This window comes from Trichoderma camerunense (assembly GCF_050948025.1).
Source record: "Trichoderma camerunense strain CBS 138272 chromosome Unknown V8C40scaffold_9, whole genome shotgun sequence".
Lineage (NCBI taxonomy): Eukaryota > Fungi > Ascomycota > Sordariomycetes > Hypocreales > Hypocreaceae > Trichoderma > Trichoderma camerunense.
In genome coordinates, this window is record NW_028145361.1 from 1620674 (window position 1) to 1646156 (window position 25483).

A 25483-nucleotide genomic window follows, 5' to 3' on the forward strand; every position below is an offset into this window, starting at 1 on the left:
TATCTGAGACAAAGCAACAACTGTTGCTGCCATCAAAGATTACATCAAGAGTTCCGTGAAACGGCATCAACCCCGTATACGCGACACAAGTCGGAACAATCAAATCTCGCCTACAGAAAAGGGTCCAGCTGTACACCCAAGATCTTCTATCACGAGTAATTCTTGTTGCCGCCAGAATTCAGCATGCTGAACGTACTTCAAATGATAAATGATTCACAGAGCTCGTCGAGGAGCGTTGACGAGAGCACAAGGTCCAAGGGCGAACGCTTACACGACAAATCCAGATCTTTAGAAGGCATTCAGCAGTCTGAAGACTCTATTCTTCGACCAAACCCAGGAGAAGAACACCTATTCGATGTTGAAAACAACCCATTTGCTTTCTCCCCAGGTCAATTGGGCAAGCTTATAAATCCAAAAAGCGTTGCTGCTTTTGTCGCTTTAGGGGGGCTTCTTGGGCTAGAGAAAGGTCTATGGACCAATTGTCGTGCTGGCCTTGGTATTGATGAACATCATATTGTTCAATCAATCACATTCGAGCAAGCGACAACGGCTCACCTATCGCCTGGGCTGCTCAAAGAGAGCGAACAAGCTGGGAACCATGGCTTGGTTTGCTCCAACGATAAACCAAGCAGTAGCTTCGCTGATAGGAAACGAGTCTTTGGCGAAAATCGGTTACCCGAACGAAAATCGAAATCAATTCTCCAGCTGGCATGGATCGCTTTGCATGACCATGTACTCATACTGCTCAGCGTTGCAGCTATTGTCTCGCTTGCCCTTGGATTATATCAGACATTTGGGCAAACGGAGCATGAAGGTGCTAAGGTTGAGTGGGTTGAAGGCGTGGCGATCATTGTTGCAATCGCAATCGTTGTGATTGTTGGCGCGCTGAATGACTGGCAGAAAGAACGCCAATTCCGAAAGCTCAACATGAAGAAAGAGGATCGCTTTGTGAAAGTAATCCGTTCAGGCAGCCCTATGGCCGTGTCTGTTCATGATGTTGTTGTAGGCGACATCATGCTTCTGGAACCAGGCGATATTATTCCGGTTGATGGAGTCTTTGTTCAAGGCCATGGTCTGAGTTGTGATGAGTCTTCAGTCACAGGGGAGTCTGATTTGGCCAAAAAGGTCCCAGCGGACGATGTACAGCAGGCACTTCTCAACGAAGAAGGATCAGAGCTGAAAAGGCTGGATCCATTTATCATCTCTGGGGCCAGAGTCTTGGACGGTGTTGGATCTTTTCTCGTGACTTCCGTCGGGCAGAACTCCAGTCACGGTCGGACCATGATGTCACTGTCGGAGGATCCTGGGCCTACGCCCTTGCAACAAAAACTGAATGTTCTGGCTGGTAAGCACTGCTTGGTTCCATACCATTAATTCCAGCGTCGGATATTTGAGCATTAGGAGGCTAATGAGTCTATCCTCTAGGTTACATCGCAAAACTTGGAGGCGGGGCCGGGTGCTTGTTATTCACCGTCCTTTTCATCGAGTTTCTGATCAAACTGCCCGGAAACGACGGGTCTCCAGAAGAGAAAGCACAAGATTTTCTACATATTCTTGTCATGGCCATCACCATTATTGTCGTTGCTGTCCCTGAAGGCCTCCCACTGGCGGTAACACTGTCACTGGCGTTCGCTACCAAGCGCATGACAAGAGAAAATAATCTCGTTCGCCACCTTCAATCATGCGAAACAATGGGGAATGCCACCGTTATCTGCTCAGATAAAACAGGCACTCTCACAGAAAACGCTATGACTGTGGTCACCGGTGCACTAGGCCGCGAGCCTCTGCTATTTGGTGATAAGAATCTACAACTTGGACTTGATGGCAGTGCGCTTCGTATACAGCATTCCCAAACGGAGTCTAAAAAGCCAACCAGCTCATCGTCGGCACATGTGGAGGTGCAGCAACATGAACTGATTTCTACAGACCAATTGTCCTCAAAGCTCTGTACGGAGGTTCAAAATCTACTGAAGACTGCTCTTGCAGTAAACACTACTGCTTTTGAGAGTGAAGAGAACGGCAGGACGGTATTTGTGGGAACCAAAACAGAGACAGCTCTCCTTGATTGGGTTCGTCGATATTTTGGACTTGGACCAGCCTCCTTGGAACGTGCCAACAGCTCCCTAGAGCAGCTGTTCCCATTTAAATCAGAGCATAAATGCATGGGAGCGGTAATCAAGCTGTCTCAATCGGATATTTGCAAAGGCGAAGCAAAGTATCGATTATTTGTGAAGGGGGCACCGGAAGTTGTCCTAGCACAATGTAGTACCTCGCTGTTTGATGTATCGAAATGTTTATCACAGGTACCGATGTCGGAATACCAGAAAGATACTATCAGACATATAATATATGGATTTACGACGCAATCATTACGAACTTTAGCTCTCTCATATGTCGATTTCCAGGAGTGGCCCCCACATTGGCTCCAAGCAGACGACAGCTCAACGGGGTCTAACGATATTGAGCTTCCCGATCTTCTTCAAGATATGACGTGGGTTGGTGTTGTGGGGATTCGAGATCCTGTTAGACAGGGAGTTCCTTCTGCGGTCAAAGCTTGCCGAAGAGCATCAGTGTCAGTCAAGATGGTGACCGGTGACAACATTGAGACTGCAAGAGCGGTCGGGAGAGAATGTGGCATCTTGAAAAGAACTTCAGCGGGAGATGAAGGCTTGGTAATGGAGGGGCAAGACTTTCGCCGACTAACCGATGGAGAAAAAGCAGAGGTTGCCAGAGATATCTGTATTTTGGCCAGGTCCAGCCCGGAAGATAAACGCATCCTCGTCAAAACTCTACAGAGCCTCGGTGAGATTGTCGCAGTGACAGGGGATGGTACAAATGATGCGCCGGCTCTGAAGGCTGCTGATGTGGGCTTTTCCATGGGCTTATCTGGAACAGAAGTCGCTAAAGAGGCATCTGATATCATCTTGATGGATGATAACTTTACGTCCATTGTTAAGGCACTTGGTTGGGGACGGGCCGTTAACGACTCCGTGAAGAAATTTTTGCAGTTCCAACTTACTGTCAACATCACAGCAGTCATCATAACATTCGTTACGGCCGTATCCGATAGCAACGAAACTGCAGTGCTCAACGCAGTACAACTGCTGTGGGTTAATCTCATTATGGACACATTTGCGGCGCTTGCGCTTGCGACAGATCCGCCAACAGGAAGCGTACTTCAACGGAAACCAGAGCCACGGACAGCTTCTCTTATTAGTTTCATCATGTGGAAGATGATCATCGGTCAATCCATCTACCAGCTGATTGTTTGCTTCGTATTATGGTTTGCCGGATCTAACCTCGGTTACCCAGAGTCCCAGTTGAGAACTCTTATTTTCAACGTGTTTGTTTTTATGCAAATCTTCAAGCTCATAAACAGCCGTCGCATTGATAACAAGCTGAACATCTTCGAGGGTTTGCACCACAATTGGCTGTTCATGGTGATGATGTCTATTATGGTCGGTGGGCAGTTAATTATTATTTATGTTGGTGGTGAGGCGTTTGTCGTCGTCCGGCTGACTGGTGAGCAATGGGCCATCTCTATTGCCTTAGGTGTTGGCTCAATTCCCGTGGGTATTCTCATTCGCTTACTTCCCGATGAAGCCTTACGAAGGTTTTGTCAAAAGATTATGAAAAGAATTAGCCGCAAGTAGTTATATTCTCTAGTTATTGTTTCCTCTACTCTATTGGCGTTGGTTCTATTCTTCGGTAAAATACTGAAAAGGCCACCGATTACGGTCTTCCTTCATTGCTCACACATATAGAGCTTCGTTTGGTTGCCTTTATTGAGTTCTGAGATATTTAAGTGTAACTGGATATGTCTTTTGAGACGGCTGAGCGTGCAAGGTGAATAAATGATTCGACCATTTTCTCCAACTCAGACGGAACAACAGATTGTGTATGTAGTTTCACCTTCATCGACTGGAAATATGACAGTGTTGTGGTTAACAGATCTAAATCTTCGCTCGTGGTTGGTGCCTCTGGATTAGACGTGATATGGTTGAAGACCACGAAAAATGAGGTAAAAGGATAATAAAGGAGCGTCCTGAGGATGCGAAGTTAGTTTACCGTTAGCAGTGAAGAATCAAGCGTTCTCACCAAAAGATTCCTCTATATACATGGTGCTTACTCGAAAGGTATGGAAGAAGAGACAGAGCCTCCCGTGAGGACTCCAGTCGGAGAGTAGCGTATTGAGCATCATCTGATAATGTTAAGACGAGGAGATGTAAATACTTGAACCGCATGAGTCGAATCGCAAGAGACATTCCACGAAGCTGGTCTTCATTAGCATAGTCAGCTTCAAATCCTCGAGCCTCTGATAAGATCTATAGAATGTAAGCTCGAAATTTGAGAGTACGATGTACAGGTGAGGTATACCTGTCCTGTGGACACGTCCCAGTCATCAAGGCAGGATATTAAGCCCTCTCGACCACCGTATTGATCGCCATTAGTCGGGATATCAAGGATCAAACCAGTTAATCTTGTCAATTTGATGTTTTGACTCAAGAGGTGAGCGCCAAATGTTGACGGATAAGGGTGCGTATGAGCATTGTTGAACTGCCCCTGTCGGGGGCGAAATTTTAAGAGATGCTGGAAATCAGGCAAGGGCACATTTTCATACAGTTTACTTGGTAACAATATCGGGTGACCAAAAGCCAAGGAGCATGCTTTGTCAACCATGAATAGTACCCAAAAGAGAGTCAACCGGCGCTGTTGTTCTGTGGAGTAGTGTTGCTCCGTGAAGTGTAGGTTTAGGGCTTGGGCCTGCCGGCAGGCGTGGCTAGCAAACATCCATGATAAGCTTGGAGAAGTATAGTCTTCTCCGAGGCAAGAAAGCATGGTCAATGCTTGGACATTCACCTCGTTTGGTTCTAGGAATATTTTAGCATCATCTAAGGCAAGTCGAATGTTATGCCGGAATGATGTGGTGAGGTGACTAAGCTCCTGGTCCTTGTGGGAGATTATGAGGAATATAAAATTAACGTAAAGTACCCAACTGCGCTGTGTAACGGATACAGGCTCAAAAACGACTTCCATCAAAATCTGGTCAGAAGGCTTGATAGCGATCAAGTCAGCTAGGTTGGAGACATTCAGAAACCCTTGGGAAAACTCATTATTCAGCGTCTTGACAGCAAAGAGTACACACAATGCAATATACTTACGACTGATAAGCGTATATCCAAGGGCTCTTGATGGGATAAAAAAGCCAGCTACTGCCTCATTTAAAGAGAAATGCCACAGCTTGCGTCGAGACTAGCTCGTATGAATGAGCTAGGATGATATTGGAGACTTCCAAAACCAGGCTGTTGATAAGATAATAGGCTTCCGTTACTATGAAGGATTTCTGCATCTATAGAGATATTTGCAGGTGGAACAAATAGCTGATTTTGGTTAGTGGGTGTTTGAGTGTTAGTCTCTGCCCTATCAACTGATTCATATTGGATCGTTTCAAAGCGTGAACGTTTTTCAGATGCGATAGTGGCATCTACCCTGTTCATATTAGGGCTTAAACTATCCACAGCGCGGGTCAGTTTCTCAAGAGCTGCCTCTATACGACTGAGGCGCTCCTGGAAACCGTCCAAGTCTTTCTTTGTTGGGTATAGGAACCCGGTATCCGCGCTTCCAAACGAATAAGTCCAACAAACAGATCTGCGAAATCTCCGATTACCACGCACCTCGAGGCTCCTGTTTGATACCTTGGAGCTGAGGTTTCTTTGGAATAGACACACTCGCCAGGCCAAGGGCGGCAAGTGGCACACTTCGGCTGTTCACGAGAGCACCTATCCTAGCTTAGCTGTGGACGGAGACATTACCAACCTTACAGATTTATTCACTCCAGCATGGCTTACCTGACTTTTTTCTCCCTGCAGAAATCACACTGCACGATTATTTAGCTACTACTCCCGCATATCGCCGAGCCATCTCGATTGCATTGGTGCGTACAGAAAAACGTGACAAAGACACCGACAATGTGTCAGGGGGCGAAGACACAAGCGTCGATGTATTCTCCATACTGCTCAGTGAAGTCGGTTTATCGGAGTCAAAAGAGTGCGTCTATTAGCGACTGACAAGGTCAACAACGATTTGTTTACGGAATACCCAAGGGAGCTGTCGCTTGAATCACCCGTGCGGAGAGTAAAATTTCGTGAGGTTGATGCAGAATCCGTTTCGAACATCAAAAAAAGATTGGACGTGTCTCGCAACCATTTCGCGAGCACCTGCATACCTACATAGGAATAGCCTCTTGACTTAAACATAGCCACAACGTTGACGTAGCGCGGCAACGCGGGTCCCGGCTGATGTGGAATAGGAATGTCGGCACACATCGTTGCCGACAGTGTGGAGCACTTCTTCCACGCTGACTCTACGGTTGCTAGATTGGAACTTTTAAAGGAGTCGTATACTTTTGATAATTGTACAGATTGGACACGCCTGGGGACGTGTAAATGTAGCACCGGGTATAGCCAATCAATCTTGCTCGTTGGCATCTTTTGACCTAGCCGAGGCAAATTGCTACCTGCGCCCCGGCATGCTTAAAATTGGCCTTCCGCTGGCTCGCATAGAATGACTTGGTTACTGCATCATGCCGTTACAGTTGATGGATACGATTCGGCATTTGCTACTAGTCGCTTGATATCATTTTGCTTTGTCCAAGGTTATGTATGGAGATATTGAAGGTGGCTCAGACAGTAGCTAGCGCAGCACAGGTATCTTTACTGACAGTGCTTGATGTCTGTGTCGATCGTAAGGGATACAATTATCACTGTAGTTCAGTCTTGTACTTTATAAAATACAGTTCATGTTACGTTCTGACTCGAGATTTCTTCTTTCTACCTCTCTTCCAGCTTCTTTGACTCGTTACGTCCAACCCCACGGTGTATTATCTAACATATATACTTACAAACTTCCATTGCATTCACTACCCCACAGCCGAGGCAATGAGCCGCTCCTTTGATGCATATGATGGCATTGCCTGCGGCGAAATCGGCATCTACTGTTTGTACCTTGGTGGTGCCATCTTCCTGTGTCGCAGACACGGTTTTGGCAGAAGTGCAGGCTGGCGTTTCCTCATTATGCTGTCTCTTGCTCGCCTCATTGGCGATGGTATGCGATTGGCAACCATTTCTCTACCAACCAACCAGAGTCTATACATTGGCTGGTTAATCCTTCTTGGTGTCGGCCTCGGTCCTCTGGTTCTTACTTTACATGGACTTCTCGGCCGCCTCATCGACTCCATTGGCAATCAAGGTCCGCTTCTTATCAAATCCACCCACCGCCGTCTTCTTGAGCTTCTTATGCTCGCTGGCATGGTTCTGGTGATCATTGGCGGAACACAGTCGAATTACACTCTCACAAGTGGAAGCCCGGTTACTCATTACGCTACTCTCAGCTATGTCGGAACGGGCATTATAGCTGCCGTCATAGGGCTCTTGATCCTGGAAATCTTACTTGTATACCGAAATCGAGACTATATCATCCAAGGCGAAAGGCGCATTCTCATTGCAATTGTCATATGCATTCCTTTCGTCATAGTACGCCTTGCTTACTCCTGCAGTCTCGTTTTCGGTGGTGTTCATACCAGTCCCTGGCTCTTACTTGGAATGTCTACGGCGATGGAGGTTACTGTGACGCTTATCTGCGAAATTTTGGGCTTCACCATTCATACTAGCTATGTTGAGCAAAGAGGCGAGGAGATGGAGCCAATGGCTCGATTTTCAGCGTCTAAATAACGACCGCGTCGGTACTATGAAGAGAACTTCTTTTCAAGCATTTCTCTCAAAGTCAAGTCTCTCTTTTTAGCATTGTCATATTTTTACTTTCTGGTGTTTTGTTAAATCGCACAATTGTGTTTCATTTACCCTATAAAGGATAACTGCTGCATTAATCCTTTCCTCAAATAAGAATGTGTGTTCACGTATTTCTTATATCGCTATATCCTATAGATAGACCTTTTATTTTACTTCATTCAAATGCTGGATAGCCTTTGTATTGGGTCTCCAATAATCTCGTGATTTTTGTAATAATCTTCCGCTCATTGTTCAAAAATCTTCTAAGCAGGCTTGGCAGGCGAGCCGATTGACACAAGTTGCATGTTAGCTAGCCGTATATCGTTAGCATCGAAAGGGTCCTTCATGTTATCTGTGATTGGATGTGTCCGGAGGGAAACAAGCAAGTCGTTCCGGTAGCAGCCAATCGTATGTCAGAGTCGTAACTGATACGGGTTGCATGACTCCATAAGCGGATAATACGTGTCTCGCCTATGAGACCCCGTTTTTCTCCCCATTTGGAAACTCATGCGAGACAGCGAGACAGCGACTAATACCGATTCCTTTGTATCAGCCCGCACGAGAAGATGGTATGACTCTTATAGCTCTAACCTCACTTTGGAAAACTTGGTATTTCGGTTCTTAACTACTTTGTATCAACGTTTACTTCTTTTCCCCAAATGTAGCTCACTCCAACCGCTTACTGCATAGTGTGACCGATAAAGTGGATTTTATTATTTTCGCTGCAATTATTACTCTGGCTTTATCTCACGACCCTTTATCCCCTATTACACCATCTTGTCCGCTGCCTCATCTGCTACCTTCTCTTCCAGTGTATCTATCTTTACCTACAATTCCCAATGGCATCACCGAAGCGCAAGAATGCTACTCTATTCCTTCAGACAGTGCTACTCAACGCTGACGTGGCTGTTGGTCTTGCTGTTGTTGATGTTTATCAGCCCCCCAAAGTCTTATTGATTCCACCAAGGAGGATTGAATAAGGCTTTAACTAACCTGATTGGCACCTTGAGTCATCCTAACATTGTGACTAGGTCGGCTGCTGGTGTTGAAGGCAGTTTGCCCCGATTGCTGGGCTCTCTCACGTTGCTCTCTTTCCTTTTGAGCTTTACTATTCCTGTATTTCTTGACGGCAGAATAAATAAGCATCTTGAAATCTGTTTTTTTTTCGTAAAGAGAAGTCAATGTGATTGTGAAAGCAGAAATTAATCTTGTAGGGTAATGTATTTATTATAAATGAGAAGTTTGAGGAACTGGTAAGTTTTAAGAAGCGATGAAGGAGAAGGCAGGCAGTGAATTTATAGTTCATGTCTAAGGAGGACTACCGGCCTTGCAATTGCCGTAGGGGTATTTGGTCGTCACCGCTTACCTAGCTATCAAAAGTGATTACACGTGATGGAGATTCTTTCCCTACGGACACCCTCAGCACAGCCTTAACAGTCCCTACTTCTCCACTCTGCGCGTGGTCACTCGAGAATCGGCATCAGTGATAAAGGAGTCAGGCCGTAATCTTAATAACCACCCTAAGCACTAACACCCCTAAACGTGGTACCGGACATAAGAGGTACTATCGGAAAATCGGCTTGTTGCAGATACATAAAGCGTGATTACCAACTCTTGGTTCCCTCCCCCGACGCCACCTTGGCTACGATTTTTGTGCCATATCGTCAAAATTGCGCCATCGTTATGGACTGAATATTTACAATACGAACTAGGTCAGCGGACAACATTTAGAGCAACGAAAAACTGTGTCTATGTGCCTTGCCGCCATAATGGCCAGTTAGACGTTCAGTGCAAAGTATCGTATTAGGCATATATCCCTGAGTCACTAAGTACCCCAGACAGTGCGAATAGAGCTAGCCCATCATTATGTCCAGTGGGCGTATTTTAGATTTAGTCAGATGGGGATATATTGTATTAATGCCCGATTCTGCAGATCGCATTAAATAGCTGCCAACATTATGTCTTAGGCTTCATTCTTTTGCTAGCAATGGTTAACTGACCCAGTTCATAATTGATCGTTTTTAGCATGGTTGGAACTATTCTCGACTATGAACTAGCTAAAGAAGAGGTGCACATAATGCACATTCTGGAATGGGTAATAGAATTACTCCAGTTTACCATCCCTACGTTAGACAACATTGTACATAAATATCTGTGGTGCAGAGGGGGATGGGAGGCTTGACATGGGAGCTTGGGATTGAGGCAGGTACCGCTTTTGATGCCTTTGCTGGGGCGTTTCTTGGATCAGCCTTCCCGAAGAACCGTCTTGGCGCACACAAGGTCTTTCACAAGATAGCTGAGTCTATCCATCAAGAGGCCCAACTTTATTATAGCTACGATACAATGGTAGCTAAGCAAGAACCAAGTAATTTGTGTACTATTTGTTCTCATAAATTGTGAGACATTTCCATCTGATTGTGTAAATGTTACTATCTTCTAGTCGTTCTAGCGTTGCATTACGATGATCCAAGCATGCTCTGAGAATCATAGAACTACTAGCATTGTTATAAACGAGCTTGCAGTGTATTGACAGTCGCAGAATAATTTTATAGACGTCTACGGCTGCCAAGAAAAGAACGGTAAAAAAAAAAGCCCCAGATATTAGAGAAAGTTCTTAGCTTATTGCTGAAACATTGAAGAGAAGCAAGGATGACCAACGGGTCACTTGATTAGCCAGCTATGGCCCTCAACATGGCTCATGCATTTGCGTTATACGAGGCAGAGACAGTCCGGCACATCGAGAGAGAGACTGTGAGAGTGGCTGAGTCTGAACAGTTAAAACAAAATGGCTCAAATATTTATTGAGACGTTAGTTGTAATTTGATCATGCGGATATATGGACGTTATATGTATATTTAAAGAGGGCCAGAAAAGCTGTGATAGCCGATTCAAAGAAAGGCTATGCTCCAGCCTGTAGATAATTTAATATTGTAATTATAAAGAACGATAACTATTCATGCCCAAGAGAAGTGCTCAGAATGCAAATATACTCCTCCAGACCTAGAGCCTTTGAGGATGTTTAGGTTTGCATCTGCAACAGCGTTTCGAACATCATCTTGCATAGTAACCGGCCCGCAAACAAAGACGGCAAGTGATTCCCCTCCATTTGCTGTCCTTGCTGCCTCTTCTTGGATAATCAGCGGTAGCTGAGGCCGTCCGTCGAGTTGCTCGTCGAACAGTGCCGATGCCATAGTCTCTGTTCTGCCATCTTGGGTAATGATGTTCTCTGGCAAGGAGGCGGATTTGCTTAAATCTGCTGGGAGATCAAGAGATTTATCAGCTAGATCTACCTCTTGTGCAGCCTCCCCAGTTAAGTGTAATTGGATACGAATACTGGAGACCGACTCTAGTGTCTCGTATCGGGATAGCAGCTTCTTGACAGTTCTTATGTACCACAAACGAGTAGTGGCTTCTCGGATTGCCACTATGACACGGAGAGTGAATGGGCCGTGAATTCTGCGCTCATCACTTTCCGGCTTTCTCGTCATGCCGTCAAGGTTTGCTGCTTGTCCACGCTGTTCATCAACGGTCTTTGATTGACACATGATAAACTGTTCAATGAATGGCAAGGTCCATCCAGCACCTGATCCTCCTGCAATGACAAGAAGATGGTCGCTGTGAGCATATGATTGCAGGTTAATTCCTCCATAAGGGCCATCGACAAGTACAGGAATGGAGGCACTCGGGGTTTTCAGAGCAGACTGGTATAGACGTGCCGTTAAGCCGCGCTGATGGCGAATGTAGAAAATGAGTTCCGACTTTCCTTCTGTTCCGTTGCCTGGCATGGAGCAAATTGTGAATGGATGCGCCGAAATGGATTGGAAGAACCCAAGGCCGGTGAAGCGGAGGAAGCAGTGCTGTCCAGGGATCCATGTGAAGTTCGCCGGGATTGAAATGCGTGTGAAGCCACCATCTTCAACGGTGACCTGGGCCTTTGATCGCGTACCATACTCGAAGCAAGTCCGCAGCCATGGATAAATGTAGCAAGGGATATACACAGCCGCTGTCGCAATGAAGTAATGCCTATGGAACCATCAGTGTCTGGGGTGGAGGGATACTGATAGCTGCAGCTTTGCCCTTACCAAGAAGTCAACGTGTAATCGCAATGCCAGAAGAATATCAAGACAAATACTGCGGCGGCGAGTAGATGTGTTGCTTTGAAAAATTCATAACCCAAGTTTCTGCGTAGTATGTCAGATGTGTGTAGTCTCGGTAGAATTGTATTCTCTTCCATCACCTACCGAATCACACTATGGGACGCAAAGGTAAGCCAAGCCTGCAAAATGATGGCTACGATGCCGGTCCAGTAAAATATCAGGCCCATCTCAAACTGCATGACCATATCGTGAAACCGGATGTGAAAGACGATAAAGGGAAACGTATGCATAAGCGCGAGGAGGAAAAAGGCGTAGGATATCCATCTGTGGAACACCTGGAGCTTCTCGTGCGAGACACCCGTGAGGAGTGTGATCCAGTTCGTCTTAGTCGCTGTCGCGCTGCAGAAGAGGAGGAATAAAAGTCAGTATTTTGACGAATGCTCGCTGGACTGGGTTATCCGAGAGGCCTACAAGACGAAAGGCATGCATGCCAGAGCCATCCATCCCGATCTTGTCCCCAATGGTGGAGAGCCGCCAAAATCCAAACTTGGCCAGTAATATGGTTGGGGAATCAGATCCATGCCTGAAAAGACGATCTGTCAATCTCGATGTCTGTCTCATCCAACTAAGCTCGCAGTCAACTTACAGAAGAAAAAGATAGTTCCTACAGCCGCAAGAAGCAGAAGCCCCAAGGGGGCCGAGTTCCATTGCAGCGCCTGGACGTGGAAGCCGCGGTAAGATAAGTATCGTGTTGCTGCGATCACTTTCTGCCAAGGTGAAGAGCCGCGCCATGTTCGATGTCCCAATAACTGTGAGACAATGTTGCCAATGACGAAGATCCCGAGGACGCTCATTAGGAAGGCGATTGTCGACAGCGCATAGACATGGTCGGCGATGAACCTTGTGAAATAGTTTTTAGTAATGCCGTCGAGGCTTTGTATATTAGCTACTGCTGGAGTTGGTTTTACTTACCAGAAATGCCAACGCTGCTGGTAGTAATCGCACTGCTCCTGTGTGAAGCCAAAACTGTCACAGGTAAACTCGCGACTCCCCGTTAGTGTGACGGGCGGCGTAAGCCAGGCGGCGGACATGGTAAATACGTCTCAAATGGAAATCAGCAACTCTTTGGTTTCTATTTCACGTCAAAAACAACATTGGGTTCATTTGTGTGTGATGCTGGTGCGAAGAGAGGATGAGTGAAATGGGCCGGCGCTGCTCAAGCACTCTGCCGGATACATCTATCACTGTGCCGCCCTAGAACCTTGTCCAAAGGCAGTACAAGTTTGCGCCTGCCCATAACACACAAGGTACATTATGTGTACACCAATGGGATGCTGAGCTTAGCTGATGACCTGTTGCATCGCTTTGTGCTTCGTCCCTGTAGGTGTGTACTCCTCTGACTGATGTCGTCGTGAAGGGTTGTGGCCCCCACGCCGGTGTCACAAATGGCGATTCATGCGTGTCTAGATCCCACATATGGGACTGAAGAAGCCAACAACGGACTCGGACAGGGGCAAGATCGCAGCTCATTCGCCCAGAATCATGCAGAAGCACATGGCATGGATTCTGAACATCCTTCCGCTGTAGCTGGGGTCACACTTGCAGTAGCGTGACGACTCTGTTTGAGCAAGTTTGCGCACGTATTTTCGATCGGCTTCCATGTCCTAGTGGTCAGATACCTACTGGTGAGTTTCCCAGCCCATGTCGTTTGAGAAACGTTGCTGCATCGAAAGATTGAATGTATGGATTCTTTGTCCAACTGTCTCACGCAGGTAGGTAAGGATACGCGACTTATGACCAATCCCAACAAGCTGATACGGCCTACAGTAGCGTAGTCTGAGCGTTTTCATAGACACACATAGTTGTTTCTTCCTCGGCGAATTGATGTGTTATCATCTTCGTCTTTCATGTGACTCGTATCCTGGTGGCCTGGCCCGGCGGCGTGCTCATGTTCCCGTATCCAGCCCGTCGATCGTTGTGAGGCAGACGAAGTTGCTTCCTATTCTGTTCCTACTCATGGTGAGCCGCTCAAATCGTCTCTACCTCTGAGGTCTTTCTTTATTCCACCAATTTGTGCTCGCCCTCGTCGTAACGCGGAACTAGGCGCGAAAACACAACAGTCACCACCATGGACTCAGCATCACCGTCAATGGACATGCCGATGGGCGCTACATCCGCCATGGCTATGCCTTCTTCAACCGCCGACCCAATGGATATGCAATCATCTAACATGACGATGAACATGGAGTCCATGATCATGGCGTTCTTCACCTCGACAAGCACACCTCTTTGGTCATCAGCTTTCACGCCTAACACGACCGGGCAGTACGCAGGAGCATGCATCTTTCTTATTGCTTTTGCTGTAGTGTTTCGTATGTTGCTGGCATTACGATTCAACTTGTACAAGGTGGTGGCCGTCGTCAAGCAGAGGCGTAGTGGTGGTCTACTCCCACCAGACATAACCGAGATCAAGGCAACGCCACGACCTTGGAGAGCAAACGAGGCTATCCTGTCAGGAGCACTTGATACAGTGATCGCGGGAGTGAGCTATCTACTGTAAGTCTGAAATATCACCTCACACCGTGAATTGACAGTTTAACCAGCCTGCTGACCTTGTCCTAGTATGGTGGCAGTTATGACAATGAATGTTGGCTACTTTCTGTCGGTACTTGGCGGTGTTTTTCTGGGCAGCGTGCTCTGCAGCCATTTAACAGGCAGTGCGGGGGGCCATTGAACCATTGATCCAATTGATTTGAAGACGAGGCGAATGTATAATGAATGGTGTTCTCTTGTTGGACAAGCACAGGTAGTCTCATAAACTCGACGTGGAAGTACATCCACAACCTGAGACATGCACATCGTTCTTTTCTCCAGGAGGAAATGAAATCATCGTGCATCAGTGTGTAAGTGTCATGCTGTGAATGATTTGACTTGAACCAATCAAGCCATCATAATGGCTGTACATATAGCAAGCTATCACTGATTTTGATCTATTGTATCATAATATTATCTGAGCTTCACTGATTACTTATTTTAAACGAGATACATGTGTATAGTGAAGCACTGTAGTCAATTGGATATGATGGGATACATGCCGCTATTCCTTTAGGCTCGTCTTCTTTCCTACTTGATTCATCCATCGTGCCTTGCATACGTGGTAAACTGTTTGTCCGCCTTCAGCCTTTCCATATCTTCTTTTTCAAGGCACACTGCTACAGAGATCTCGCCGTCGCTCTTTCGAGGCATGAAATACACAAAACTCTGCAACGGCGTAAACCATGGCCGGCGAACAGCCTCTGGCTTGCCTAGTCCTAAATTGAAATCCAAGTCGTAGCTGTTCGTTTTGGCCCACGAACTTACTATCACGTCAACTGAAAAGTCCAATGATGAGGCAGGCGAGACATGCGACTTGTCAGCTTGGCTATGCAAGTAGGTAGCCAGGGCACGCGTGTGGAAAGGGAGGATCGTGGAATTAGGTTCCAAAGCGGCTCGCAGCCTGGATACTATTTCGCCCAGCGGCAATCCGACAAGCTCTCGCAGCGCATACGTCGCATAAGTCATGTTCTGCACGATACCCGGGTACGTAGCCGGCACATTGACATAAGAGCGGACATCAATAGCTCGCGCAAAGGTCGTGTCTTTGTTGGGCGGCAAGCGATAGGCGCGGGCGCGCATGATGCTCTGCCAGATAAATGCGCTCAGCGCGTCATCAGTAGATACGTAGCTGGAACCACTTGGGAGAGTCTTGACAGCAAGTGACTTTAGGGTTGCCAATGACGTGGGTTGAAAGGTAAAACTTGCCCAGAGAATCTGAGTTGGCTCTCTTTCATCCTTATCAAGAGCGTGGCGAGATGGAGCATTCGCAGTGGCAGCCAAATGACGAGAAAGCTCGGGGCCACGCTCGTAATCATCAAGAACAGGGATGAGATTTTGACGTTGGAGGTTGCCGGATGACAACTCATCCTCTGTGAAGGCTTCATCATGGCAGGCCTTCGAGAGGAGATGCATAATCTGTCCTTGCCCCATGATGTCCATGGTCTGGTGCTGGCCTAGGAACGTGAGTACCAAGCCGCCGCCGACGAAATTTGCTTGTAGAAGGAATACAGGCGAGCCGTGGTCACGTCCGCTGGCGGCATCGGCTGAGGGAAAGGTACTGCGAGGCGCAATAACGGATTCGTTCAACATTCTCATTGGGAAGTTGGCTCCTCTCAGTTCCATCATGGTTGGAGCTGAGATGTCCATTCTGAGGTCTTTCACTGCCAGGTAGGGGATTTCCTGCAGCTCCTTGATCTTGAAAACCCCAGAGTTTCCAGCGCAATTACCTTCAACGACGACCTGGCCTGCTACCCATGGAAAGCTGGCCGTTAGCCGCCGAAGGCCAGATTCCAATGTACTCACGATGGTGGACTGGGCAACATCATCAGGCATCGCAAAGCATAGACATATTTGCGTATGGATGTTGAGTCTTGGCTGCTGTCCAAAAATGTCCAGGCAAAAGTCCATTTCTCTGAGTGAGAAAGTTTGGTGTTGGTAATTGATAGCAGCGGTTATGGAGAAGCAAGACTGTGCACGCAAGCACCACTAATGACTTCCCGTATGATCAGTTGGCTTTCTTACTGCGCGATGAAGCCACAATGTCACTCCTGTGGCATTAGTTACTTGGATATGTACATTCAATTTGATGCCTCGCAAGAATGTATGAACTAGATTCGGTGGAATATACGGGGTAATCAATTCAGATAGGTCAACAGACCTGCAGGTGTTACACACGCCAATTGGAAGATAGTGTACAAAAGCGTGAATGACTGGGGAACGGCGAACTTACTAAGAAGGGAATACCTTACAAAAGACTAGTCAATTGATCTTCGAAATCGAGCGCGACTATCCTAAGGGCAACGTCAAACAACAAGGGGCGTGTTGTAAGGGAAGATCCAAGCCTGCACCCATCAAGGGACTAGACTAGTTGGCTAATACTCGTACATGCATATGTGGATGGGGGCCACAGATGTGACAGACACTTGCATAGTAAGGAGTCCATGCCAGGAAAGAGATTACAGTCGCGACCTTTTATATGCGCGCAAACTTGCTCAGCCCATTCCTGTCGATCCGCTCCGAGCGCAACTTTCTCCAATATGGTTAGGAGGGTGAGTTGACTGCCGCGTATGGAATTGGAATGGCCTAGAAGTATGGAGTGAATATACACCATGAATCGTGGAATCTTGTGCTTGTGCATCTTCTCGTGGTAGATCTGAATCACACATTCCAGCATCCAGGGGGTAGCAGAAAACCTGCGCAGCTGAGTAGCCGTTAATGCCCAAGCCCCATGTCGACTGTCTCTGCGACAAAGGCAGTGCACGATCATGGATGATGTTCAAAGTGTAGCAGCTTACATATGTAAACTCATTGTTTCCGTTCAAGGTGCCGTTCTAAGGTAATCATACTGTAGCGGACCTATATGAATCACATTGAATCAATAACTGGCTCAGACACACCCAATCACAATCTCGGATACGGATAAGACACTGCCGCAATGCGACAAAAAGTGTCCATCATCGGCGCTGGTCCATCCGGCTTCGCCCTTGTGGCTGATCTCCAAAGCCGTGGGATAGACGCACTGGTCTATTCACACCCAGACCATTTTCGATATGCCAACGAGGTCGTGAACACTGGCCTATTGACGGCACGGGGAAAGATTGAGGGCTCTATGCCCGTATGCATCACCTCAGAAATGGGTGACATCATTGAATTCTCTACGATTATCATCATTACGGTTCCATCTACCGGACACGAGACAGTTCTGCAGGAACTAAGAAGATTTCCTCTACAACATCACACGATTATCTGCATACCGGGCAACTTATTCTCTCTCATTGCTGATATTGAGATCGGATGTGTCCTAGAGACCAATCTATCTCCATATTCTTGCCGTATGGAAAGAGATGTAGTGACGATTCTGGGAAAAAAGAATTCCATCTTTATTGCAGCACTTGAAAGTCCTCCAAGTCAAGCAGTATACGATGCGGTACAAGAGATTATGCCAGTAGAGCTTTGCTGGTGCAGCAGTGTTCTCGAAGTTTGCCTGTTAAACATAAACGGCGTATTTCATCCATTGATGATGCTGATGAACGCTGGTCGCATCGAAGACACTGGTGGCGACTTTTTCTTATATCGAGATGGCCTGACAAGCTCCGTTGCTAAGGCCATGACTGTGGTCGATCAAGTGAGGATGCAAATAGGCAAGGCACTTGGTCACAACATGAAAAGTGCGTTGACAGTGTCCAACGAATGCTACGGCCACGATTTTTTGGACCTAGTGGATTTGGCAAGGAATTCAGGGCCGCACAAGGGACTGAAGGCTCCATCCGACCTTCAAAACCGAAATATCTCAGAGGACGTTCCTGATCTGCTTGTTTGCTGGCACAGCCTTGCTGAGAAGCTTGGCATAGATGCGTCACCCATCAAGGCCATTATCGTTCTTGCACAAATGACTACTGGTGTCGACTATCTCCAGTCTGGGAGAGGCCTTCGGAAGCTTCGTCTGGAAGACATCTCCCGGAGAGAGCTAATTGCAAGATTCACGCCCCAACGGGACAACTTTATTGTCAGCCGATTGTAACAGGCGAATTTAGAGAAAAGTAGAGTTCTTATTGGATAATGGTGCAACACGTAGTTAGCTTTCTGGGGATGGATCGGATCGCTGACCAAAATGATAAGCAACCTGTGTTGTTACGGTTGGAATAGTCGAACTGTTTATTTTGACAGATAGATAACGCGTTACAATACATGTTAGAGTGAATTTACTACGTGTTTTATTGTCTTAAATGGCCCCCGTTCTCAAGGCATTAGAGCTTTAATTTGAACAGCTGTGTTTTCCGAATCTTCTCACCATATACAGCCAAGATCCAGAGAAGTGGTGCAAGAGCAAGTGCGATGAAAGCCAGCAGGGAATTTCCCCATCCCCATCCCAATGTCTTGTACAAATCCAGGCCGCTGAGAGGAATAAGCGCCCCAGCAAGACCCCTGAGTGCCGCATTAGCCCCGTTGACACTAGCAGAGTGATCCTCGAATGTGTCGAGGAGATAGGTTTGGACAGCTGTAAAGATTAGAATGTAACCGAACCCTGTCATGGCTGTTCCAACTTGTGGAACCACCCAATGAAGATGTTCTTCTACTCCCCACCCATACGCAAATATGCCAAGTGAAAAGATCAAGGCTCCAGGTACTGTGATTAGGAAGGGTAGCCGGTCCTCCGGCGTAATCCTCCTTCCAGCGTGTGCTCGTTTCTCCAATGTCTTGTCGCTGAAATACGCCAGGTAAGCAAGTCCTGACAAAGTTCCAATGCCACATGCTATAAACACTAGCCCAGATTCAAAAGTAGAAAAGTCGTAAGCCTCTTTGAATATAATAGAGAATGTTGAGAAGAATATGTAGATGATGCTGTACAACACACAGATGTAGACGCAGCTAGCCGTAACAATTGGACAAAGGAGTAGCATTTTGGAGGGTCGCATGATGCTTCGTAGGACAAGCTCCTGGAGGCCTAAGTCGGAGGCGAGCCTCGACCGGTAGTTGGGGTTCCCAGTCTCTTTCCTGAGTCGGCTTGCCTTCCTTTCCAAGAGCACTGGAGGGTATGTCTCCCTTAAAATGGTTAGAGCGACAACTGTAACGAGGCCGGCCTGATAACGATGGTTAACGTGACGAGACTTTTTGATTGAGTCAGCGGGCTTACTATAATTGAGATAATCCAGAAGATCCATCTCCAACCGAGAACCTCTGCCACATAACCGCCGATGATGGGTCCTACCATTGGGCCAATCACGGTGCCTACAGCCCAGAGTGACACGGCCCTTCCTCTTTTCTCCCGAGGCATAATATCTGCAATACTCGCCGGGCCAATCGATATTGTGGCCACACCTGCGAACCCAGATAGAAACCGAAAGCCAAGGAGCATCGCTTCATTGTGTGAGACGGCACACAAAATGGTGAACACGACGAAGAGCACATTCGTGGCGTTGTAAACAATGACACGGCCATACAGCTCACTTAATGGAGGAAGAAGTAGTGGTCCGACAGCGAAGCCTAGCACAAATATTGACAACACAAAGGTTGGAAATGTTGTCGAGCTGGAGTGGAAATCCACCAATATCAGCTCTACTGCTGGCGCGACTACCGATGACACGAGTGGCCTGCTGAGAATTAGCCAATGCTTCGAGCCGTGCCTCAAATCGTCTGGCCATTGGAGGCTCTCACGCTTACACCAGGAAACTCATGATGGAAATTGTTAGAATGTTGGCCCATTTTTTCGTCGCAGGCCAGTTCACAGGGTTTTCGGGATCTTGCTCTTCTGGCTCATCCCACCAAACTGAGAGCGACGTGCATGATTCAACCTGTTGATTGACATTTTTCGAACTTGAACTTGTTGAAATATTGACAGGGTATGTAGCTCCCATTGATTCTAAATTGGTTCTGATTTCTTTAGTGGTCTGTTCTATGTCTTGCGACGGCCGTGTTGGAGTGCGCGATGATGACATTTTATTGTCCACTTCAGCACGGTCTCAAAATTCAGCAGAGAGCTTAGTGCCAGAATAATTGTGTCTCACTTACAACAGCCTGCGTAAAACCTCTTCTTAAGTAACAAGAATATCACTCACCGGGAACCATGTTAGTAAAGATTACACCTCTGGCGGTAAATGAGATCCGCCCATGGCATGCCACAGATAGTGTACTGAATGCCCACTCCCAGTCACGGCCACTGTGACATCGCTTATGCAGCACAAGGTGGCCTAGCATGGCTAATGCCTACATGAACCAACATAAGAGGAGAAACGTGATAAAAGGTACTGGGATCTAAGACAGACAAGCAGAACTCAATTCTATGGGACAAATTCTAGGGCAGTGCAGTGCAGTGCGGCATCACTACATAGCTTAGGCTTTAACCGCCACAGTAACCAAGAGATCGATATCCATGTGAATTCCGTCTTCCACGAGAAGTTTGTTCCATTCCGTCTTCATTTCCTCCCTTGCACGCGGCCGAAGCTCCAGAGGAATGCTGCCATACGTCTTTCCGGATGAGCTTGCATCCAACCAGTCAATCATTTCATCGGCATCCTTGGTCGACTTTGTGATCTTGTTGACGACAATACTTCTCTGTGGGAACCCGGCATCGTCCAGGAGCCTTTCAAGCTCGCGCTGCTTGAGAAACTTGGGTGGGCTCTCTTCTGGATACTTTCGGTATGGCTCTCTGGATAGCACCTCGGCTTTGATCTTCTCTTGTGCGCTGAGAGTATCGCCTGATCCGCCTGAGATTCCAAGCAGTCCTCCTGGTCTGAGCAGGCGACCAAATTCCTTCAATGCTGCAGGCTGGTCTTGTACCCAATGCAGTGTCGAGTTCACATAGACCGCATCAAAACTCTCCATGGGAAACTGCGATAGGTCTTCAGCTTGGCCTTCAGAGAATGAGAGGTTTGGCTTCTGAATCTTTTGTGCAATCAAAATGCGTTCCGTGCTAGGATCAATGCCCACAACGCTGCCGTTCTCCCCGACAATCTGCGCTATGTGAGCTGTGAGATTTCCAGGTCCGCACCCGACATCGAGAACTCTCATGCCCGCGGCAATATTGAGTCTCTCGAGGAGAAACAGCCCGGTGCCGTACTGGGTGTTGTTAACCCGGGTGTATTCCGTCGCCAGCTCCTCCGTGTCCCCCATTTTCAATTTTGATCCCAGTGTAAATTTTACAATTAAGCTGCCAGAAACAAAGAGATGATTTAGGATTTGGACCACTCTCTCAGGTATAACATGAGTATCTGCACCATATTATAAAGCCCATAGGTGTGGCAAACAGAGCTGTGACAGGCTCCACGCTGAATCACATCCTCATTCCATATGCCCACCAACAAAACCACGCAACCTGAATCCTACAGGGGTGTAAGAGCGTACCCCATATGGTGCAGAAATAGCGTCCACCTGCAGGGTGTGGTTGTATCCGCATCGGAAGTAGATCAGAACCCACAAAGAGAGCTATTTTGAGCTGGTTTTCTCCCTTTTTACTCTTCTTTTATTTTTTCGTGCAATGCGACCTTACCATGCCATGGGACAAGGAACAAACCAGTCCCACTTCCAGGGTTGGCACGAATCCCCCACCACTACTGGGAGAATTGTTGTACGCGAGTAGACATGAGGTAGTAGCAGCCACGAGGTAGTAGCCACCTGGAAACCTGACAATTTATATTCTCTTACTCCGGTTACCCTAAATACTTACTTAGTTGACTGGTCAAAGGTTTAGCAGTCACATTTATGAATCTCGAGGCAATCGTGCGATCGTATAGATTTGACCATACAATGGCATTAGTCTCTACGCCTTAAACATCTCAATTTTTAACTCGTGTTCCCAGGCCGCAATCAGTAACAAATTGAGAACAGCCTTGAGAGGAAACCTTAGGCTCACCTCGTTTCCATCATGCTGATTCAAATGCTCTCTGTGACCTCGGTTGCCTATACATTGGCTGTCCTAGTGAGTAACTTTGACCAACCCCGCAACTTTTGCTTATTCTCTGCAGTTCATCATTGGCCTTGTTATTCGTCTTCTACAAAATCGAATCTTTCACCCGCTACGTTCCGTACCTGGTCCTTGGTTAAACAGCCTGTCAGAGCTGCCTGCTGCAATAGCTCTTGTAAAGGGAGATCAGCACCTTTACTACAGGTCTTTGCATGAAAAATATGGCATGGTTGTGCGAGTTTCTCCCAATGAGCTGAGTTTTATTACAACGGAGGCTCGAGAAGAGATCTATGGGTTTCGCGTAAGTGCTTCAAACTCGACATTATGATGTCTTACTGACTTGAGATCGTGAAGAAAGGCGGCCTTCTCATGGAGAAGAGTCCTATATTTCTTGGGGCCGTAGGGAACGTTAATGGGGAGACTGGCGTGAGCCTAGCACTGAACAAAGAACATAATCGGCAACGCAAGGCTTTGGGATACCTGTTCACTAACAGCGCATTGGCCAAACTGGAAAATATTCTTAAAATTCATGTTCAGAAACTCGTCTCCGTGCTCGAGAAGGCGGTATCTGAGAAGCAGGCAGTGAATGTCTCAGACTGGTGTATGAATCCGCATGTTATAATCTTCTACGTTTGCCGCATCCGCTGACAACGGGCACAGACACATACCTTGCATTTGATATAATGGGTGACCTGTGCTTCGCGGAGCCTTTTGGATGCCTGGATCAGGCTTCAGCCACGGAGTGGTCAACTTCTGTCATCAACGTTTTCGTAGCGGCTACTTGGACACAGGGTATACGCCGAATATCCGGTGTCGGCACGTGGCTTGAGCGTCTCATGACATGGCTTCTGGTCCCTGCGAAGGCTGCTTCATGGCGATCGATCCATTTGAACAATTCCTGCGAGAAAACAGCCAGTCGTCTGCAAGACACTAATAGAGAACATACAGATTTCATGTACCACATTCTGAACAACGAGTCCAAGAGCCTATTATCCAAAACTGAAATCCAGCTGAACATGGCCTTGTTTATTAGTGCTGGCACTGACACAACTGCCACGGCTTTAGTTGGGTGGACATACTACATTTGCACTCACCCCAGTGTATACAAGCGACTTACAGCCGAAATCAGAAACGCTTTTACGGCCAACGATGATATCAAATGGGATAATGTTAGAAAATTGACGTACCTCGAGGCTACGTTGAACGAGGCTCTGCGTCTCTTCCCACCATCACCTGCAAGTCAGCAGCGTGTAGTCCCTTCAGGTGGCGCTACCATTGCCGGATATTATGTTCCCGCAGGAACCACAGTGGCCGTACCGCCATGGGTATCGACACACTCGCCTGTCAACTTCAGGGATCCGGATACCTTCAAACCAGAGAGGTGGCTGGGAGAGGACGCGGAGTTCCTGGATGACCACCTGAATGCATCGCTACCATTCGGAACAGGACCTAGGGTATGCATTGGGAAAAATCTAGCATATCTTGAGATGAGACTCATTGCAGCCACAATATTGTGGAACTTCGATATTGAGCTTGACAGAAACGACCATGAGGCGGTGAATCGGCAATGGGGTTTGAGTGGTCAAATGATGCCTATGAAGGTATACCATTCGATGACAAAGCTCCCACTTTGGGTCAGATTGAAGAGAGTAAATCCATATAGGTTGTGAAAAGAGGAAAAGCGATGTAAAATATACTCGTCGAGTTGCGTGTCGTCTCAAATGTAGAGATAGTCAGCTTCCAAATTCAGATTATGTCTCATCAAATTAAACATTGCTGGAATCTTATCAGTGTCAACTGAGATATAAGTAAGCTAAAGGATTATGTTGAAAGTTGACGAACTAGTGCTATTGAAAGTAGCATCAGAAAGTGTGCCGGTGTCACGCACGAAGAGGCACTCTATCGGTCTAGTTCTCCTATATAAAGCCAGGGTAGAGATCTAAAAGATATAATATATCTTAAACCACTTCTGTCAAAAGCCCAGTTTTAATGTCAAAAATGAATCCTCTGGCTGTTTCTTTCAATTCTTTGCGAATATAAGGTGATTTTCGCACAACTTCCAAATCATGTCTTATTCCCTCTACCATACTATGATACACCACAGTCAGCTTTTATGTTATCACGACAGACATTGACAAACAGAAGGGGTTAGTAACAAAGACAGAAGATTAGGGAACCTACTTTGAGAAAAGAGTGATCGGAAATGCTGCCAGCTCTTCTTTAGTGGCGCTGGGGAGATTCTCCTTCAAGTACTCAGAGACTCCATCTGCCGTCAAACTTATGACGCCACAATTAGTGTGGTGAACGATCACGAGCTCCTTGAACTGAAACTCGCTGTCTAGAGTAGCGATATCCACAATGCTGATCTCGACCTGACCACCTAGATTTCTAATTGCAGCAATTTCTGTAAATATGCAGCTCAGCATCATGTATCGAGGAAGCATGGCGAAGACTAAGAACAATCGTGAGGCTTACCACCCCTTCTCCCTTGCATGAATTGCTGAGGATCGCATCGTGGATCAGAACAGGCAACTGCAGAGAATTAGTTGAGGCGTAACGTCTGGATTTGATGTGAAAATTGTACGTACTGACAATAGTAGACGGCGAAGTCCATTCCAGCAACTCGCCCAAGTCAGGCCAAGGTTTATGCACAGTGGTCGCGTACTCCCTATACGCGATGTCAGACAAGTATTCAAGTGAACAGTACATGGTTCAAGGAGTAGTACTTGTTACGCTGGAGCAGCTCCTCGACTGTCGGGCGATACGCTGGTTTATAGTTGGCAGGCTTGCCGTCCGCATTGCCAAAGTGATGATTCGCCATATCAAATAACTTATCGCACAATCAAATCGGATATATACTCGTAGAAATATCTCAAAATGATGACTGTGGAAAGCCTTTTATACATGAGTGCAGAGGTCTCTCGGTAGTTCGAGGCGCAACCAGCCTTTATATATCTATTAACAAGGCCATAAACTATGTACATATTTTGCTTCTGCAATTGTTAGGTAAGTATTTGCAGTTTTAGAGCATAGTCATAGTGACCGCCTAAAGATTACTTCACGCTGTGAATAATGTTCTCAGCTTCATTATGGGATACTCCGAG

At 46.9% G+C, this 25483-nt stretch overlaps 10 protein-coding genes across 10 annotated transcripts; 4 read left to right on the plus strand and 6 right to left on the minus strand.

Moving 5' to 3' along the window:
- Window positions 1-183: 183 nt before the first annotated feature.
- Window positions 184-3653, plus strand: V8C40DRAFT_287791 (cation transporting ATPase; the record flags this gene model as incomplete). Its single annotated transcript, XM_083222785.1, has 2 exons — window positions 184-1345; window positions 1426-3653. 2 exons carry the CDS (start codon window positions 184-186, stop codon window positions 3651-3653), a joined length of 3390 nt encoding a protein of 1129 aa, XP_083073399.1.
- A 148-nt stretch (window positions 3654-3801) lies between these two features.
- V8C40DRAFT_287792 (fungal specific transcription factor domain-containing protein) lies at window positions 3802-5208 on the minus strand (the record flags this gene model as incomplete). Its single annotated transcript, XM_083222786.1, has 4 exons — window positions 3802-4045; window positions 4099-4325; window positions 4378-5099; window positions 5163-5208. Coding segments are annotated over 4 exons (1239 nt in total), but the record flags the coding sequence as incomplete, so codon positions are not given.
- Window positions 5209-6938: 1730 nt separating this feature from the next.
- V8C40DRAFT_266262 (uncharacterized protein) lies at window positions 6939-7730 on the plus strand (the record flags this gene model as incomplete). Its single annotated transcript, XM_083219739.1, has 1 exon — window positions 6939-7730. One exon carries the CDS (start codon window positions 6939-6941, stop codon window positions 7728-7730), a length of 792 nt encoding a protein of 263 aa, XP_083073401.1.
- Window positions 7731-10741: 3011 nt separating this feature from the next.
- V8C40DRAFT_287795 (ferric reductase like transmembrane component-domain-containing protein) lies at window positions 10742-13050 on the minus strand (the record flags this gene model as incomplete). The annotated part of the gene is made up of 6 exons (XM_083222787.1): window positions 12857-13050; window positions 12531-12784; window positions 12356-12467; window positions 12029-12283; window positions 11870-11968; window positions 10742-11810 (listed from the first exon to the last, which is right to left on the minus strand). Exons 1-6 carry the CDS (start codon window positions 12973-12975, stop codon window positions 10742-10744), a joined length of 1908 nt encoding a protein of 635 aa, XP_083073402.1. The 5' UTR covers window positions 12976-13050.
- Window positions 13051-15016: 1966 nt separating this feature from the next.
- Window positions 15017-16387, minus strand: V8C40DRAFT_275099 (transferase family domain-containing protein; the record flags this gene model as incomplete). The annotated part of the gene is made up of 1 exon (XM_083220670.1): window positions 15017-16387. One exon carries the CDS (start codon window positions 16385-16387, stop codon window positions 15017-15019), a length of 1371 nt encoding a protein of 456 aa, XP_083073403.1.
- A 1027-nt stretch (window positions 16388-17414) lies between these two features.
- V8C40DRAFT_287797 (NAD/NADP octopine/nopaline dehydrogenase family protein) lies at window positions 17415-18500 on the plus strand (the record flags this gene model as incomplete). The annotated part of the gene is made up of 1 exon (XM_083222788.1): window positions 17415-18500. The coding sequence occupies one exon, from the start codon at window positions 17415-17417 to the stop codon at window positions 18498-18500; it is 1086 nt and encodes a 361-aa protein (XP_083073404.1).
- A 226-nt stretch (window positions 18501-18726) lies between these two features.
- On the minus strand, window positions 18727-20415 carry V8C40DRAFT_266266 (MFS transporter; the record flags this gene model as incomplete). The annotated part of the gene is made up of 3 exons (XM_083219740.1): window positions 18727-19560; window positions 19614-20070; window positions 20141-20415. The coding sequence occupies 3 exons, from the start codon at window positions 20413-20415 to the stop codon at window positions 18727-18729; spliced, it is 1566 nt and encodes a 521-aa protein (XP_083073405.1).
- Window positions 20416-20734: 319 nt separating this feature from the next.
- V8C40DRAFT_246083 (class I SAM-dependent methyltransferase) lies at window positions 20735-21719 on the minus strand. Its single transcript, XM_083216048.1, has one exon. It carries the CDS (start codon window positions 21587-21589, stop codon window positions 20810-20812), a length of 780 nt encoding a protein of 259 aa, XP_083073406.1. The 5' UTR covers window positions 21590-21719; the 3' UTR covers window positions 20735-20809.
- Window positions 21720-22244: 525 nt separating this feature from the next.
- On the plus strand, window positions 22245-24106 carry V8C40DRAFT_228589 (cytochrome P450). Its single transcript, XM_083212308.1, has 4 exons — window positions 22245-22394; window positions 22441-22680; window positions 22734-22980; window positions 23040-24106. The coding sequence occupies exons 1-4, from the start codon at window positions 22341-22343 to the stop codon at window positions 24047-24049; spliced, it is 1551 nt and encodes a 516-aa protein (XP_083073407.1). The 5' UTR covers window positions 22245-22340; the 3' UTR covers window positions 24050-24106.
- Window positions 24107-24337: 231 nt separating this feature from the next.
- V8C40DRAFT_266269 (carbonic anhydrase) lies at window positions 24338-25200 on the minus strand (the record flags this gene model as incomplete). Its single annotated transcript, XM_083219741.1, has 5 exons — window positions 24338-24467; window positions 24561-24783; window positions 24855-24911; window positions 24968-25047; window positions 25106-25200. The coding sequence occupies 5 exons, from the start codon at window positions 25198-25200 to the stop codon at window positions 24338-24340; spliced, it is 585 nt and encodes a 194-aa protein (XP_083073408.1).
- Window positions 25201-25483: the final 283 nt, after the last annotated feature.

Excerpts from the sequence above, each read along its gene's own strand:
- V8C40DRAFT_246083 (XM_083216048.1), bottom strand. The coding sequence starts at position 21,589 with ATGGGGGACACGGAGGAGCTGGCGACGGAATACACCCGGGTTAACAAC.
- V8C40DRAFT_228589 (XM_083212308.1), top strand. The coding sequence starts at position 22,341 with ATGCTGATTCAAATGCTCTCTGTGACCTCGGTTGCCTATACATTGGCT. Across the intron at positions 22,395-22,440 it reads CCTATACATTGGCTGTCCTA|TTCATCATTGGCCTTGTTAT; the intron begins GTGAGTAACTTT and ends TATTCTCTGCAG. Across the intron at positions 22,981-23,039 it reads AGTGAATGTCTCAGACTGGT|ACACATACCTTGCATTTGAT; the intron begins GTATGAATCCGC and ends CAACGGGCACAG.